Here is a 15,506-nt window from a genome sequence, read left to right on the forward strand (position 1 = left end):
CCTGTTCCCACCCTCTCTCTTGATACCCTCAATCAGCAGAGGCTAAGTACAGTTCTACTGCCTTTTACTCATACAATAAGAATAACAACATTTCATCTTCATTCCCCCCCCCCCTCGCATTCAAGTGATTTGTAACCCAACCCCAGCCAAAATCTATCACTTGGGCAACACAGCTCTGTGTGCTGGATACCTAGGTAGATTAGGTGTGAATGTAAATACAGTCTGGTCCTGAAGCCTTTCCCCCCAGCCCCCAGCTCATCACTAGCTGTCAGGGAGAGCTCATTTAGACTTTGCTTACAAATCAAAATTTGAAATGATTAGGTTGGCCAACATCACCGAAATGAATGCACTGACTTGGTCATAAAAACAGAAGCTGTGTAAGGAAGCTAGTCTATGTTCAGACTTTTCAAATCTATTGTACTTTTTCAGATACAAGTATTTTATCGTACACTTTATATGCTTTTAAAGTGTGTATTAATGTTTCAATTTCAATTCAAATTTCCAAACAATCACTGCATGTGACTAGTTCACAAAACGGCGGGGGGGGGGTGTTGGGGAATCCCTGGTTGTGATGTACGTCACTATGGGCAGGTTATGGGCAGGGGGTTGTGGGAGTGAGACTGAGAAGTTAGATTAGGGAGCGGGGTTTTGGGGACAAAAGGAGGGGAGTACAATTTTGCCCCAGAGAGGCATTCCTCAACCCCAGCCCCTTATCTGAAACTTGTTCCTTTGACAAATATCACTTGAGGAGCTCCTCAAAGCTTGTCAGCTACACACTCCTGATCAAGGAGTTGGGAGAAATTGCTTCCGAGTGTCATCACAAAGTGGAGAAGCTTAGACAAGCTGCTAATGTTAATAAGCAGCCCCAAGCTGATGTAATTGTCTCCTAAAATACCTGCAGTGGGTAATCTGTAGGGCACTTAAACAGTCTTGGAGAAGGGGACTTTTTTCTCTTGAGAACAAGCTGACAGGAAGCTGAATATGTTGCTTTCAGGTGACCTGGTGATGGGTGGGGGAAGTTCAGGAATTTTTTGTTTCTTTATAATATTGGTGGAGAAAAGCCCTTTTTAAAATAAACTTATCTTCAACCCTGGACACATCAGGCCTGATTTTTCGGGGGTTGTTTGCTGGAGGACTAGGGAGATTGTGACCTCATGACCTCAGAACAGACTAAAACCAGAGCTATTGAGAGGAAGGGATTTTTAGTCAGACCAACTGAAACTCTTTGGATCAAATTAGAAACCCCTTACTCACATTGATGAGCAGTTATTCACCTAAGTAGTCCATTGACTTCAATGGGACTGCTTGTGTGGGGACCCACTTCCCAGAGTGAGTGAAGTTATCTCAATCTGTCTGTTCTTTTCTTGGTCTCTTTTCTTTATAAACTCTTTAACTCTAATCCTGGAGAAACAGGTGGGGAGAAAAGCTTTCTTTGTGAAAGATCCACCAGCTCTGGTCCTTCATGTGCAGGCTCAGAATACTCCCGCTTCACTTTTCTGGACCTCCAGCAAAACGAGGCAAGAGTGAGCTTGTAATTCTGGACATATTAAAGCAGAGGTGGGCAAACTACAGCCCGCGGGCCACATCCGGCCCGCGGGACCATCCTACCTGGCCCCTGAGCTCCTGCCCTGGGAGGCTAGCCCCTGGCCCACCCCCCTCCCCCGCAGCCTCAGCTTGCTGCACTGCTGGCGCAATGCTCTGGGCGGCGGAGCTGTGAGCTCCTGGGGCAGCGCAGCTGCAGAGCCCGGCCTGAGCCGGTGCTCTGTGCTGCGTGGTGGCGGCAGCGCGGCTGTAGCGCCGCCAGCCACCAGTGCTCCAGGTAGCGCGGTAAGGGGGCAGGGAGCCTGGGGGGGGGGGTTGGATAGAGGGCAGGGGAGTTCAGGGTGGTGGTCAGAGGGTGGGGGTGTGGATAGGGGTCTGGGCAGGAATAGGGGGTTGAATGGGGGCAGGGGTCCCAGGGAGGCAGTCAGGGGACAGGGAGAAGGGGTGGTTGGATGGGGCAGGGTTCCTGGGGGGAGGGGGGCGGCAGTCAGGAATGAGAGGAGGGGTTGGATGGGGCGGCAGGGGCAGTTGGGGCGGGGGTCCGGAGGCAGTCAGGGGACAGGGAGCGGGGGTGTGTGGATGGGGCAGGGGTCCTGGGGGGGGGGCCGTCAGGGAACGGGGGGGGTTGGATGGGGCAGGAGTCCGGGGGGGGGGGGGATAGGAGGTGGGGGCTGGGCCACGACCCCCTCCTCTAACTGGCCCTCCATACAATTTCCGAAACCCGATGCGGCCCTCAGGCCAAAAAGTTTGCCTGCTCCTGTATTAACTCTTTCCAGCCTTCTGGGTATTAATAATAGGTAGTTGAAAAAGCCCCAAACAGGCATACATCCAATTTTTCTTCCTTTGCAGGTCACTTTTATGGTAAATTACAAAGCATAAACAGCTACTCTGCACACTTCAGTTTCTTCCACTTGATTTATCCAAGCAGTTATTGCCTGGGTAGTGTTCTGAAAAATTTGTCCAGCGCTTAAGGATGGTCCTATTAGCTGTATGATGAATAATATTTCCCTGGCATTTTTCTCCCTGTTAGATATATTGACCTGAGTCTGAAATATTTGGCCAGGTCTGTGACCTCTAAATCACTAATGGAAAGAAAGGGGTGGCTGTTACTGCAGTTAGCGGGTGGAGACCTAAAGACAGTTCTGTCTTCTGCAGTTTTCCAGAGGAAACTATTTGGCTGAACCTTTGTGAAGAATGTATTTCGAGCAACAGAAAAGGTTCTCTAACCCAAACCCACAGACCGAGTGGGAAAGAAGATAATGGAGTGTTTGCAAGAAATGTATTTCTCTTTCATCCTGTGCATTCACAAAAGTGCTACAGAGAAGTCCTGGCTAAAATAAACTAAGAATAGATTCTGGCATAGAAAGCATGGCTGACTGAGCAATCCAGACAACTTTTGGTGGCACTTGTGCCAAGCCCTAATGGGGCAAATGTGTCATTTGTATTGTAGGTCACCGACTCGGTTGTGGTTCTTCAAGCAATGTACATATTGGCCTTGGTCAGATGCTGGAGTTTACAGAACAATCACACTGGAATTAGAGAGTTCCTTCCCAGCTGTCCTTCAATAGTCTATATTCCAGTAATGCTAAAAGACAGACAACCTCCCCTTAGAGAGCTACAATTTGGTAAGAGACAACAGAAACAGGCAGTAGAATGACATCTTGCATGCTTTGATGTGGAAGCAGACAGCTGAAGGTGAAGCACTTGGAGAAGAAAGCCGTGAAGATGAAGAGAACAGTATTGTGATATGGCGGAAAAAGCAATTCCATGAAATTCCATGAAATTCCATGAAAAGCAATTCCTTGATCTTGTGGTAATGATGGATGCCTGTAGTTACAGCTGTTATCCCATATGGAGCAAAGGCTTTGTCTTTGCTAGCTTTTTTGTCCTAGAACTCCCTGATTCACCACTGGTGTGACTCCAGCAGGGATAGCAGTGGTTGGAGCAGTACTATAGAAATGATAGCCACTGGAATTTTTAACCAACATATCACCTAATGTGCACAGTGTGCAGGGTTAGACGACACAGTGGCCAAAATGCTGGTGCTTTGTGTAGCGCTCTCACTGTTGCAACTGCTGGTGGGAAATCTTAGAAAAGAAATGTTTGGTGTAGAGGCCTCAGAGATTCCTACCTTCCATTTGGCCTTGTAAAGTGGAAATTCTCTTCCCAGTTTAATTCTGCAGATACTTGCAGTTCTTCGGAGCCAGTGTACAATCTCCCTTTGTCCTTTCCAAAGGATAGAAATCCCTGAGCTATCAGAGAAGGATATTCCTTCGCAGGCAAAGCAGGGCCTGATGCACATGCCTCATAAACTGAGGCAGAGCATAATAGACCCCCCCCAAAAAAATCTATTTCGATGGAGGGGATTTGCAAGATCTTCAGTGCATGTGTGAAGCATGTAGAGTCTCTCCAGATTCAGCATCTTTCAGCAGTAGGGCATACCAAACTGAGGGCCCATCACAGTATTGCCTGGTTATATGCCTTGAAGAGCTTGTTCCTTGTTTCTTTGAGAAGCAGTTACTTCTGCTGGAGGCATAGGTCACATTTCTCTCCTGACGTCATGCTCTCCTGACTCCCTTGTGGTGGTCTTACTGTTTTTATTACTGTATCCCACAGTTCATACCTGATTGCTTTCCATTAGTGACAGATTGGCAGATATAGCTATGAAAGAGATTTCTATTCTGTTAATTTCTTTTCCCAATAGGGTAAGCAATTTATCAGTTCACTCTTAATGGATTGTCTTTCTCTGTCTGGGTTAGAGGTAGTTCAGAAGTCTGCTTTGGATAGTGGGTAGAACATCTCACCCAGGCCAGTTACCGCCAGATGAGTTCTTCCCCAAACTGTGTAACAATAAGTAAACTCATAGAACCAAGCTCTGCCTCTGTACATGGGGCTGCTACTGCAGTTAAAGCGTGCCCAGGATTAGGCACAGAAGAGTAAAAAGATGCTGGCCCTTATGTGTAATGAAAAGAGTTCTGCTAATGGCTGGTGCTTCTCTTACAGAATTTTTTAAAAAAATCTAATCTTTCTATAACTTCTTTTCAATTCTACAGAATTATTCCAGTAGAGAATTATATCCCTGTTGCAGACATCTATTTGATTAAAAAACAATTATTGGTTTTTAGAAATTTCAATAGAAGGTTCTGGGTTTCATTGTGTGTGTACGTTCTGTTTGATTTTTGCACAAGCGTTAATAATCTGTCCTGAGTTAATTCTGTTTTGTTGGAGTGGCATGAGAGTGTGGCCAGGGATATGAGAGAGATGTTACTTCAGGGAATAGAGAGGGGGCAAATAAATTAACAGATAAGATGTTTTCCTTTCTCCTATTGTTCAAGTGGCAGTACTGTAGCTTTTGGGATTCGGGTTTCCCCTTTGTTTCATGTCTCATGTGCTAGACTTCTGCCAGTGTACACATGAATACCGGTGCAATGAGTAGGCTTGGGAGAATTCATTTTTTATTTTTTTCATTTTGACTGATAACATCGATGTTTATTTTTAAGCAGTTTTAAAGCAATTTTTAAGCAATTATCGGTGGAAATATTTTTTCGTCAGTTTGTGTGTATGGTAAAATCAGCATTTATGTACTGATAAAAATCTAATCTTTCAAAGCCTAATAATGACAAAGTGTATGCACTGTGGGTGCGGTGTATCAAGTCATGTAGACCTATTACAGTCAGTTTAAAGAACAAATGAGGTCCACAAGAGGCAGGACAGAAAGGAATCTGAATGTACATGTAGATGTCCTTCCAATCCTACTGTCCTACACACAGTTAATTTATTGTAATTCATTAGTTTATGAGGGTGATTGACACTCATCTATAAATGTCTTATATCCAGTGCTATCTCTGCATATTCTCCACAGGTACCAAGCAAACACCTAGCTTGAAGGATTGTATATATCTTTACAGTAGCATACCCATGTATGCAAACTTGAAGCTGCTGAGCCTCAGAGCATGGGCTGCTCCTTGCTTTATATGGAAATAGAGAAGGGAGCATTTATTGTGGGGTGGTAGGTTTGGATAAATATTCCCAGTATCCTTGGTCCTGTTTCTCCCTGTTTCGTTGCATGCATTCTGCCCTTTCAGGCCCCGGCAGGCAAGGGCTGAGTGCTACAGGGGGCATTCCAAGAAGAGACGTGACAGGGTGTGTCAGTGGGAGGTTCTTGGCCACATGCTGAAGACCTGCACATGCTGACTTTTTCTTGCTAAGGGGGCTGTTTCCTTCTCTTTCCTTTGCAGTGGTGAAGTGTGTCTAGCTATGGTGAAGCTTGGGTCTGCGTCATGGCCCATGATATTGCTGCCCGCAAGAACCTGGTTCCAATTTCTGTGGAGTCTGTGAATCCAGACCCTGAGGAGCGGGGAAGTACGTACCTTGTAGAAAGGTGAGTTAGGGCCATTTATTCCTTCAGTATTCTCTCTCTTCCCGCCGCTGACACACGGGGAGCTCTCGGCCAGATTGCTGAGAGCAATAGCAAGTTGTTAAGCAGCTTCCCTCTGACATGATATAAATCAGGTTGTTCCTTTCAGGTGAGTGTTACATGGGGGAGAAAACAGAAGCAGGGCTTTATCCTACAGAGGCTTGTCCTAATGCTTCATGCCAAATGAGAACACATGGGAGTATTGGATCTCTGTGTGCTTCTGGGAGTACATCTCTGAACGTAGGTTTTGCTTTCTGTTGGAAGATACAATGGTTGTGGTGAGTGAGTTTCCAGGCACATCCATTCAGACTCAGACAGGTGGAATTGTGAAATCCTTGCTGATCTTAAACATAAAAAAGAAGCTTACAAGAAGTGGAAGATTGGACAAATGACCGGGGAGGAGTATGAAAATATTGCTCAGGCATGCAGGAGCGAAATCAGGAAGGCCAAATCACCCTTGGAGTTGCAGCTAGCAAGGGATGTTAAGAGTAACAAGAAGGGTTTCTTCAGGTATGTTAGCAACAAGAAGAAGGTCAAGGAAAGTGTGGGCCCCTTACTGAATGAGGGAGGCAACCTAGTGACAGAGGATGTGGAAAAGGCTATGTACTCAATGCTTTTTTTGCCTCTGTCTTCACGAACAAGGTCAGCTCCCAGACTACTGTACTGGGCAGCACAGTATGGGGAGGTGGTGACCAGCCCTCTGCGGAGAAAGAAGTGGTTCAGGACTGTTTCGAAAAGCTGGACGAGCACAAGTCCATGGGGCCGGATGTGCTGCATCCGAGTGCGCTAAAGGAGTTGGCTGATGTGATTGCAGAGCCATTTGCCATTATCTTTGAAAAGTCATGGTGATTGGGGGAGGTCCCGGTCGACTGGAAAAAGGTTAATGTAGTGCTCATCTTTAAAAAAGGGAAGGAGGAGGATCCGGGGAACTACAGGCCAGTCAGCCTCACCTCTGTCCCTGGAAAAATCATGGAGCAGGTCCTCAAGGAATCAATTGTGAAGCACTTAGAGGAGAGGAAAGTGATCAGGAACAGTCAGCATGGATTCACCAAGGGCAAGTCATGCCTGACTAACCTAATTGCCTTCTATGACGAGATAACTGGTTCTGTGGATGAGGGGAAAGCAGTAGACGTGTTATTCCTGGACTTTAGCAAAACTTTTGATATGGTCTCCCACAGTATTCTTGCCAGCAAGTTAAAGAAGTATGGGCTGGATGACTGACTATAAGGTGGATAGAAAGCTGGCTAGATCATCGGGCTCAAAGGGTAGTGACCAATGGCTCCGTGTCTAGTTTGCAGCCGGTATCAAGCGGCGTGCCCCAAGGGTTGGTCCTGGGGCCGGTTTTGTTCAATATCTTCATTAATGATCTGAGGATGGCGTGGATTGCACCCTCAGCAAGTTTGCGGATGACACTAAACTGGGAGGAGTGGTAGGCATGCTGGAAGATAGGGATAGGGTACAGTGGGACCTAGACAAATTAGAGGATTGGGCCAAAAGAAACCTGATGAGGTTCAACAAGGACAAGTGCAGAGTCCTGCACTTAGGACGGAAGAATCCCATGCACCGCTACAAACTAGGGACCGAGTGGCTAGGCAGCAGTTCTGCAGAAAAGACCTAGGAGTTACAGTGGACGAGAAGCTGGATATGAGTCAACAGCGTGCCCTTGTTGCCAAGAAGGTTAACGGCATTTTGGGCTGTATAAGTAGGAGCATTGCCAGCAGATCAAGAGACGTGATCATTCCCCTTTATTCGGCATTGGTGAGGCCTCATCTGGAGTACTGTGTCGAGTTTTGGGCCCCACACTACAAGAAGGATGTGGAAAAATTGAAAAGAGTCCAGCGGAGGGCAACAAAAATGATTAGGATGCTGGAGCACATGAGTTATGAGGAGAGGCTGACGGAACTGGGATTATTTAGTCTGCAGAAGAGAAGAATGAGGGGGGATTTGATAGCTGCTTTCAACTACCTGAAAGGCGATTCCAAAGAGGATGGATCTAGACTGTTCTCAGTGGTACCAGATGACAGAACGAGCAGTAATGGTTTCAAGTTACAGTGGGGGAGGTTTAGGTTGGATATTAGGAAAAACTTTTTCACTAGGAGGTTGGTGAAACACTGGAATGTGTTACCTAGGGAGGTGGTGGAATCTCCTTAGAGGTTTTCAAGGTCAGGCTTGACAAAGCCCTGGCTGGGATGATTTAGTTGGGGATTGGTCCTGCTTTGAGCAGGGGGTTGGACTAGATGACCTCCTGAGGTCCCTTTCAACCCTGATATTCTATGATTCGGCTCTCTGCAGATAAAGTTGTTCTTGTTTAAGTGCTTGCTCATTTTGATTCCATTCTAGGTTTGTGCGCGCCCATGTGTGCGGATGTCAGAGACTTTTGCCTTAGCGGCATCTGTTGGGGTGCTGCCAGCCCTACGCCCTCTCAGTTCCTTCTTACCACCCATGGTGGTCAGTTGGAGTGCCTTTTTCCCTTGCTTTGGAAGTGGCCAGCGGTTTTTTTTTCTATCTCAGCCATGCACTTCTAGCTGTAAATAGTTTAACCCTTGTTTGTTAGTTGTTAAGTAGCTGTTAAGTGTTTGTTAGATAGCGTCCCAGTGGGATGTAGCCCCAAGCGGGGCATGCCCGGGTCCCCAGGTTTGAAGCTGTGCTCCACGTAACAGGCCTGTTAGTGACCCAAATGATAGTTTTCTGAGCTGTCTCGGGGAATCCCACATAAAGGAGCACTGTCGCATCTGTAAAAACGTTCATCCTCGGACTCAGAGGGAGCGCGACATATGTCTCAGGGCCCTCCCGATGCAGACTGCCTGCGCCCAGCTTCAGAACCGGAGTGGCACGATGCGGCTCCTAGCGGTACCTAGCGCTTCTACCTCAATGCGGAGTGCACCTCCAGCACCAGGTTCCTCCCAGCACCGATCCGCGTTGCTGGAGCCGAAGAAGAAACCTAAGAAGATGGCACCAAGCAAGCCCGACTAGGGGGTTCCAGGCAAAGGACCCTGTGCAGGCCTTATGCCCACTCTGGACCTGCAGAAGGGCTCGGCCCTGGGGAGTTCCTCCCCCTGAAAGGACCCACCACCGACTCTGGGGAGCAGTAAAGGGCCCAATCCGATGGCACAGTCGACACTCTCCCAGCTCCTGGCACCAGGAGAGCAGAGAGCACCCCTGCTGCAGATGGCACCATGCAGGGCTATGGCTCCCCGAGATGGCAAGCCCATCGGCAAGGCCTTGCACAAGACAAGTGAGTGCCACTGGTCTCCAGAGCCAAGACAGAGCCCTGGGTCGCCACATTCTTGGTCTCTGCATTGGCTCAACTTGCTGTTACGAGTCTTCAGCCCCCAGGGTTTTCACAAAACGAGTGGTGCTGGTAGCGGCTTATCTGAAATGTCAAGGAGTCCAGTCGATGACTGGCTTATCAAGGGCAGGTCTCTGGGGCAGGTGCACAGGAGCCTTGTTCTGGTGGGGTCCATCTACAGCGACCTGGGCCTGTTAAGAAACAAAGAAAAGTTCATGTTAATGCCAGTTCAATGCATACGATTAATCGGAGTGGTCCTCGACTCCATGCGGGCCAGGGTCTTCCTTCTGGAAGCGCGTTTTCAGGCCATGTCAAGTTTAAGCTCCCAAATAAAGAGCCACCCGCTCATGACGGCCCACATGTGCTTGTGACTGATGGGCCAAATGGCCGCATGCACATACTTCAGCTATGCCCATCTTCATCTGCAGCCTCTGCAAGTGTGACTAGCCTCGGTCTATACCCCCAGCAGGCACCCCTTGGACCAAGTGGTCACTGTGCTGAAACACATCTTCCTGTCTCTGGATTGGTGGCGGGATCCCAGGTTGGTGCTGCAGGGAGTCCCCTTCGCGATCCCATCTCCGTCGCAGACCCTGGTCTCGGACGTGTCGGATCTGGGCTGGGGAGCCCATCTGGGTGAGTTCAACACCCAGGGCCGCTAGCTCCTTAATGATCTCATGCTTCATATCAACATCAGCAAGCTCAAAGCAGTTCGCCTGGCCTGCCAGGTTTTTTTGCCGCACCTGAAACTTAAGATAGTGCAAGTCCTCACAGACAATACCGCTGTGATGGATTACATCAACAAGCAGGGTGGCACCAGGTCTTCAGCCCTTTGTCGGGAAGCGCTCAGCCTCTGGGACTTCTGTGTGCGGCGTGCCGTTCATCTGGTAGCCACCCATCTGCCCAGAACCAAGAACATCCTGGCAGATTGCCTCAGCAGGACCTTCTCGTCTCGCCATGAATGGTCGCTCCATCTGGAACTGGTCAGCCTAATCTTCCGCAGGTGGGGGCTCCCCAGGTGGACCTGCTTGCGTCCCGGCAGAACAGAAAGTGCCACGCATTGTGTTCTCTCAGGGCAGGGACAAGGGCTCCCTCTCGGATGCGCTGATTTATGCCTTCCTATTGATTCCATTAATCCACAGGGTCCTGCTCAACTTTAAGCAAGACAAAGCAACAATCATCCTCATAGCCCCAGCATGGCCTTGTCAACACTGTTCAACACACTGCTGAGTCTTTCGGCAGCCACCCCGCTGCAGCTGCCTCTTTGACCGGCAGCCACCTCTGTTGCATTTGAACCTGGTGGCGCTGCATTTGACAGCCTGGCTGCTGCGTGGCAGAGTGGGGACGAATAGTGGTGTTCCACTGGTGTCCAGCAGGTTCTGCTGGGTAGCAGGAAACCCTCCACCAGGGCCACCTACGTGGCGAAGTGGAAGTAGTTCATGCGTTGGGCCTCGGATCATCATATTCATGCAGAAGAGGCCCCACTGCAAGGCATCCTGGACTATTTGCTGCATATTAAGTTCCAAGGCCTGTCGCTATCTTTGGTCAAGGTACACCTGGTGGCCATTTTGGCATTCCACTCTCCGTTCCAAGGCAGATTGGTCTTTGCCCATCCGTTGATGGCACGGTTCCTGAAAGTTCTGGAGTGCCATTACCTTCATGTCCGGGACCTGGTTCCCCCTTGGGACCTGAATCTTGTGCTTGTCAAGGTTCATAGGCCCCCACTTCGAGCCCTTGGCTTCCTGCTCCCGCCCTGTCACAACTTTAAAATCTGTTATCTCAGGCTCCTCCAGGGCTGGAAGCAAGTGCAGGGTTCTGGGGGGAACTGAGAATCCTGGGAAACTCCCCTCTCTAGTTGTACAAAGCTCCTTTTGCTAGCTCTGTGGAAACATGAAATATTGAATTTAAAGTATGTCCTTTCCTGTCAACAAAAGCTGTCAGTAGCTTTTGGCTGAATCTTGCCCATCCTGGAATGTTAGAATATGTCCCTGGAGCAATGCACTGGTGTAAAAACCAGTTGAGGCAGTTATAGGCACATGATAAGTTCATTTATCATACAGATGTCAGCTCCACATATCTGGCTTTGTGTGTGTAATAAGCATGTACATATGTACACATAAAGCATGTGTATGTAATTAAAATACATATGCTTTTAAAAAACATACAGGCTTTTGTAATCATGTCATGTGCTCATGATGGTTAGTTAATAAGTCTGATAAGGTCTATGATTAGCGAGCCCAAAGGGAGAGGTGGTAGCAGTCCATTTTTGGCTTACAATCCAAATATGAATGTTGGTCCCCATTGTTCTGGGCCGTGTCTGGTCATGTGACCTAATAGTGAAGGTGAGTAGGGGAGCTCCAGAGTACAAATTCCAGCCCCTTGAATTATCTAATTTTCCTTTTAAATATATAAAACTGGTTTGTCTGTGTTGGCAAGGCTGGGATGTGCTAATATTGCCTTTGTCTCTTACCTGGTCATCAGGAGAGCTGCAGATGGGCTGGGGTGGGGAGCCTTTCAGTAGATGGATTGTTGTGCTTCAATTCCTGTCTTGTTCATGCAGATCAGCAATGTGTGTTTGCTGTCCACCAGCCAAACGAGCCGTTTCTGTAATCTCTCTGGAGTTGCAGTCATGAGCTGCTCCTGACTTTCAAATATTCAGCCTCCTGTGCTGTTTGAGTCCCCTAAGAGCTGTCCTAGTTAGAGCAAAGTTGGGACTGTGATAATCCCATGGCAAAAGCCATTGTGGTGATTCTCTTGCTCGTATGTCTCTGTGTATGTGCATCCTTTAAATATTCATCCAGGGGAATAAGTGCAGTCAATCTAGCCAGGAGGTACCACAGTTCAGCACATTGGTCTTTAATTGTACGTGGCTCTGGACTCGCAGACAAGCCTGGACCACCTGGAGTCACTCTGCCCCAGAAAGGCAGGCCTCTGCCAAGTGAACGAGGGGGGCATCCCTCTGCATTTAGATGATGGAGAAAAACTGATACATATGCATGAGTAGATCTGCCAGGTTTTATCCAGCAAAGTGCAGAATGATAAGACCCTCAAGGGTCTTATCATTCTGCAATCTGGCTTCATTTCTGTTTGGGGGTGACACTTGGATTTTAAAAGCTAAATAGTTGGCTTCTCACAGGGACTCAATCTCCCTCTGTCCCCTCGTCACCCCCTTATATGTAGAGCCCTGTTCTGCTTCGGGATGAATAGCTCCATGGAAATCACTGGGAATGGATAGATTGTGTCCTGCGATGGAGGAATCAGGCCCATGCTAGGCCCTCGTCGTTTTAGTGCCTCAGCATCTCCCCAGAGTCACTGCCTGGGAGGACTGGTTTCCTGGGTGGATGCAAGCCCTGTCCGAAGGGGAAGGGAGATATTGTAGTCGTGTTGTTGAGGGAGTGGGGCACACTTTGGTTCAGCCCAGAGGAAGAGTTTAATGAAACAATGAGATTCTTTCCAAAGGCAAGTATTCAGAGAATTCCTGACCAGAAGACAAGAATGAAAGTACATTCACCGTGCAGCCTGCTGTGTCTGTTACTACCAATCACATGCTTCTACCTAATTACATCCCCTCCAGTGCTGGGCTAGGTATTGATGGCAATGGTGGTCAGTCAATGGGTCACCTCTTCAGTGTGGGCATGAGCTCCTTGAAGGGCTCCTTCCTGTGCACAGCATCTAGCATGCTGGGGAAAAAAGGCCGACGTGTGGACAAAAGGAAGGAACACCTTCCAGAGGCAGAAGCCTGGAGTTGACAGGAACTCTTAGCAGAGGATTCTCTTCCATTCAGGTTCTTATACTAGGCTCCTGACCATGGTGTCTGAGTGTCTATGGAATAGATATTCTGTAGCCATCCTGTAGAAAGGCCCCGAAGCATCACCAGAGCTCCATAACCCTTTTAGGTGCTGGCAACGTGGATATTTCAGCTATCTGCTTTTATCCAGAGATGGCAAATCTTAGGTGCACCTCCCTCCTGCTGATGGCTTATTTCTAAAAGTCAGTGGGGGTGGAGGGGGCTGACTCAAATACCACCCCTCATTTTCTCTCTCTGTTGCTGGAGGTGGGATCAGCGGCCGTGAGGGTGGACAGAGCTGTGCAGCAGATGTTGTGGTACAGCCTCGCTCAGTGTGCACAGCTTGCTGAATGCGAGTGGGATGTAGCGGGAGATGGGGGCAGATGGAGTGGCAAAGGGGTGCTGAATCACAGAGGGGGAATAGAGAGGAGGGGGGAAAACCGGGGTGGTGGGGAGAGGGAGAGTGTGTGTTTGTGTGTGTACCCTAGTTATGGCCCTTGTTCCTGACATTGGTGTTTGTATGAGGACACAGCTTTGAACACAAGAGGGTGCTGCTGCACTCTCCTAACCTGAACAGTAATGAGTGAAAAGAGCAGGTTCTTGAGACGAATTCCTGTAATGCGAGAGGGAGGAACGAGCTCTCTGCTTTGCAGCAGGATTTCTGTTCCTGGCCCCTGACACAGGCGGTGACGAGAACCAGCACCTCTCTGGCTGGAGATGTCCACACGGCTCGGAGAACTGGCTCTCTCACTCCAGAGCTGACTGGGCAGCCCGGGCACACACTCCCCTACTCTCAGCAGTGTGTCTCTGCAACAACCCTACCCTCACTCCATGCTAGTCTCTGCCTCCTTTCTCCCCAATGTTGGGCGTGGCTCCTGAAGTGGACCAGCTTGTCTTTCAGGCAGAGGCCCTATTCCTTGACTAGCTTGATCACAACTATTGTTACTTCCTGTCTTGTGAACCGTGGGGACGGAATTCAGCTTTTGGCTCTGGGGAGTACAAGTCGGGGGATGTGCCTACAGCTCACTGGCTCATGCTTTGTCTGGGTGAGCAAAGAAGCCCGCTCAGCTGACCCCTCCATCTCCCACCCTCCCGCTCCTGGCTGAGACATTTGGCTACCACATGTTGGTGGATTTTTATGTTTGACAAATAACTTGGGCTGCTGCACATGCTGGCTGGCCAGTCCCACCCTGTCAAGGCTTTTGTGGCCTGAGAACACGCTGCCAGGGCAGCAGCTCTTATTATCTTGGCTCAGGGGATTTCCCCAGCTGTCAAGAGCAATTCTGCTTCTTGCTGGTTTTGCCATGAAATGTGGACTCTACCTGTAGAGACAATTGGGTAATACAAGGCTTCAGGGAGATGGCTAGGCTCTTTTCCACTTCCTTTAACTTGATTCTCACCTCCTGTAGGTTTTTATGCTTGAATATCATTCTTACCCTCCAGGGCCCCAACACGCTCTTATTGCCGATTCCTCTCCAAAAGTCATCTTTCTTTTCTGATTTGCCTCTTATTTAGACTGATAACCATTTTAGTGATTTTTGTTTTTGAAAATGGATTATTCCATAGGGAGAAGATTTATGAGCTTATAAAAACATAAGCAAGATGGACAGATCAGAGGGAGAGCATCTGCTGTGGGACTTTTGGGGATGGCTTATTGTCCCTGAGACCTGTTCTCCTTTAGTAGAGCGTGTGCACGTTTTGGAAATCCCAGTTCCTCTCCTCTGACCCAGGGATGCTTAGTGATGAGGGAGCATGCTGCCACCTGACTGGTTCTAGAGAAAGTATGGGAGCTAAATTTGCTCACCAGGGCTGTGAAGTATAATGATTTTATGCCCTTTCCTGCATTGTCTGCCCCCCTGGATTACAGAACTGGATATAAAAGAAAACCAGAAGGCTGCAGTTGAGAAATCGAAGGGACCAAACTGGGAGGCATGTGGTGAATATAAATGTTGCCAGCCACTCTCCTCTCTGCTTTGGAAAATAATAGATTGGTTTGTGAAATGATTTGTTCACATAAAAGTCATAGGCAGGGTTTCTCCTTGTCAGTAGCCAGGTGGTAGCAGTGGGGTTTCTGAGGGCAGGTCTACACTGCAGCTGAGAGCCTCCCTTCCTAGGATCGCATTTGCCTTTTTCAAGGCTGCAGGGGTGAATGCAGCCGAGGCTCTGCAACCCCCACGAGGGGGTCTCACCCTCTGGTGGGCAGGACCTGAGACCCTTTTCCCCTGGGGCCTTCCATGTGACCCTTTGACACATTCTGGCAACCTGATTTTGCGTCATAACCCACGGGTTAAGAAACCCTGCTTTAGCTTAAATAGCTCTTTCCCCTCCCTGGTGTTTGCCCTGTGAGGTATTTATAGACAGTAATCATATCCCCTCTCAGCCTTCATTTTGCTAGGCAAACTCTTAGTGTCCTCTTGTAAGACAGGCTCTCCATTCCCCTCCTCATGCTAGTAGCTCTCGTCTGCACCTGTTCC

At 48.6% G+C, this 15,506-nt stretch overlaps 1 protein-coding gene across 1 annotated transcript in view; it reads left to right on the top strand.

The window, feature by feature from the left end:
• Nucleotides 1–15,506, top strand: part of LOC141995026 (ankyrin repeat and fibronectin type-III domain-containing protein 1-like) — a 559,159-nt gene that overhangs the window by 79,343 nt on the left and 464,310 nt on the right. The window contains exon 2 of the mRNA XM_074965740.1: nucleotides 5,781–5,923. Within this exon, the coding sequence (XP_074821841.1) occupies nucleotides 5,823–5,923 (101 nt within the window). The 5' untranslated portion in view covers nucleotides 5,781–5,822. The remainder of the gene's footprint in view (nucleotides 1–5,780; nucleotides 5,924–15,506) is intronic.

Source organism: Natator depressus, chromosome 10 (genome assembly GCF_965152275.1).
Source record: "Natator depressus isolate rNatDep1 chromosome 10, rNatDep2.hap1, whole genome shotgun sequence".
In the NCBI taxonomy this organism is placed as follows: domain Eukaryota; kingdom Metazoa; phylum Chordata; order Testudines; family Cheloniidae; genus Natator; species Natator depressus.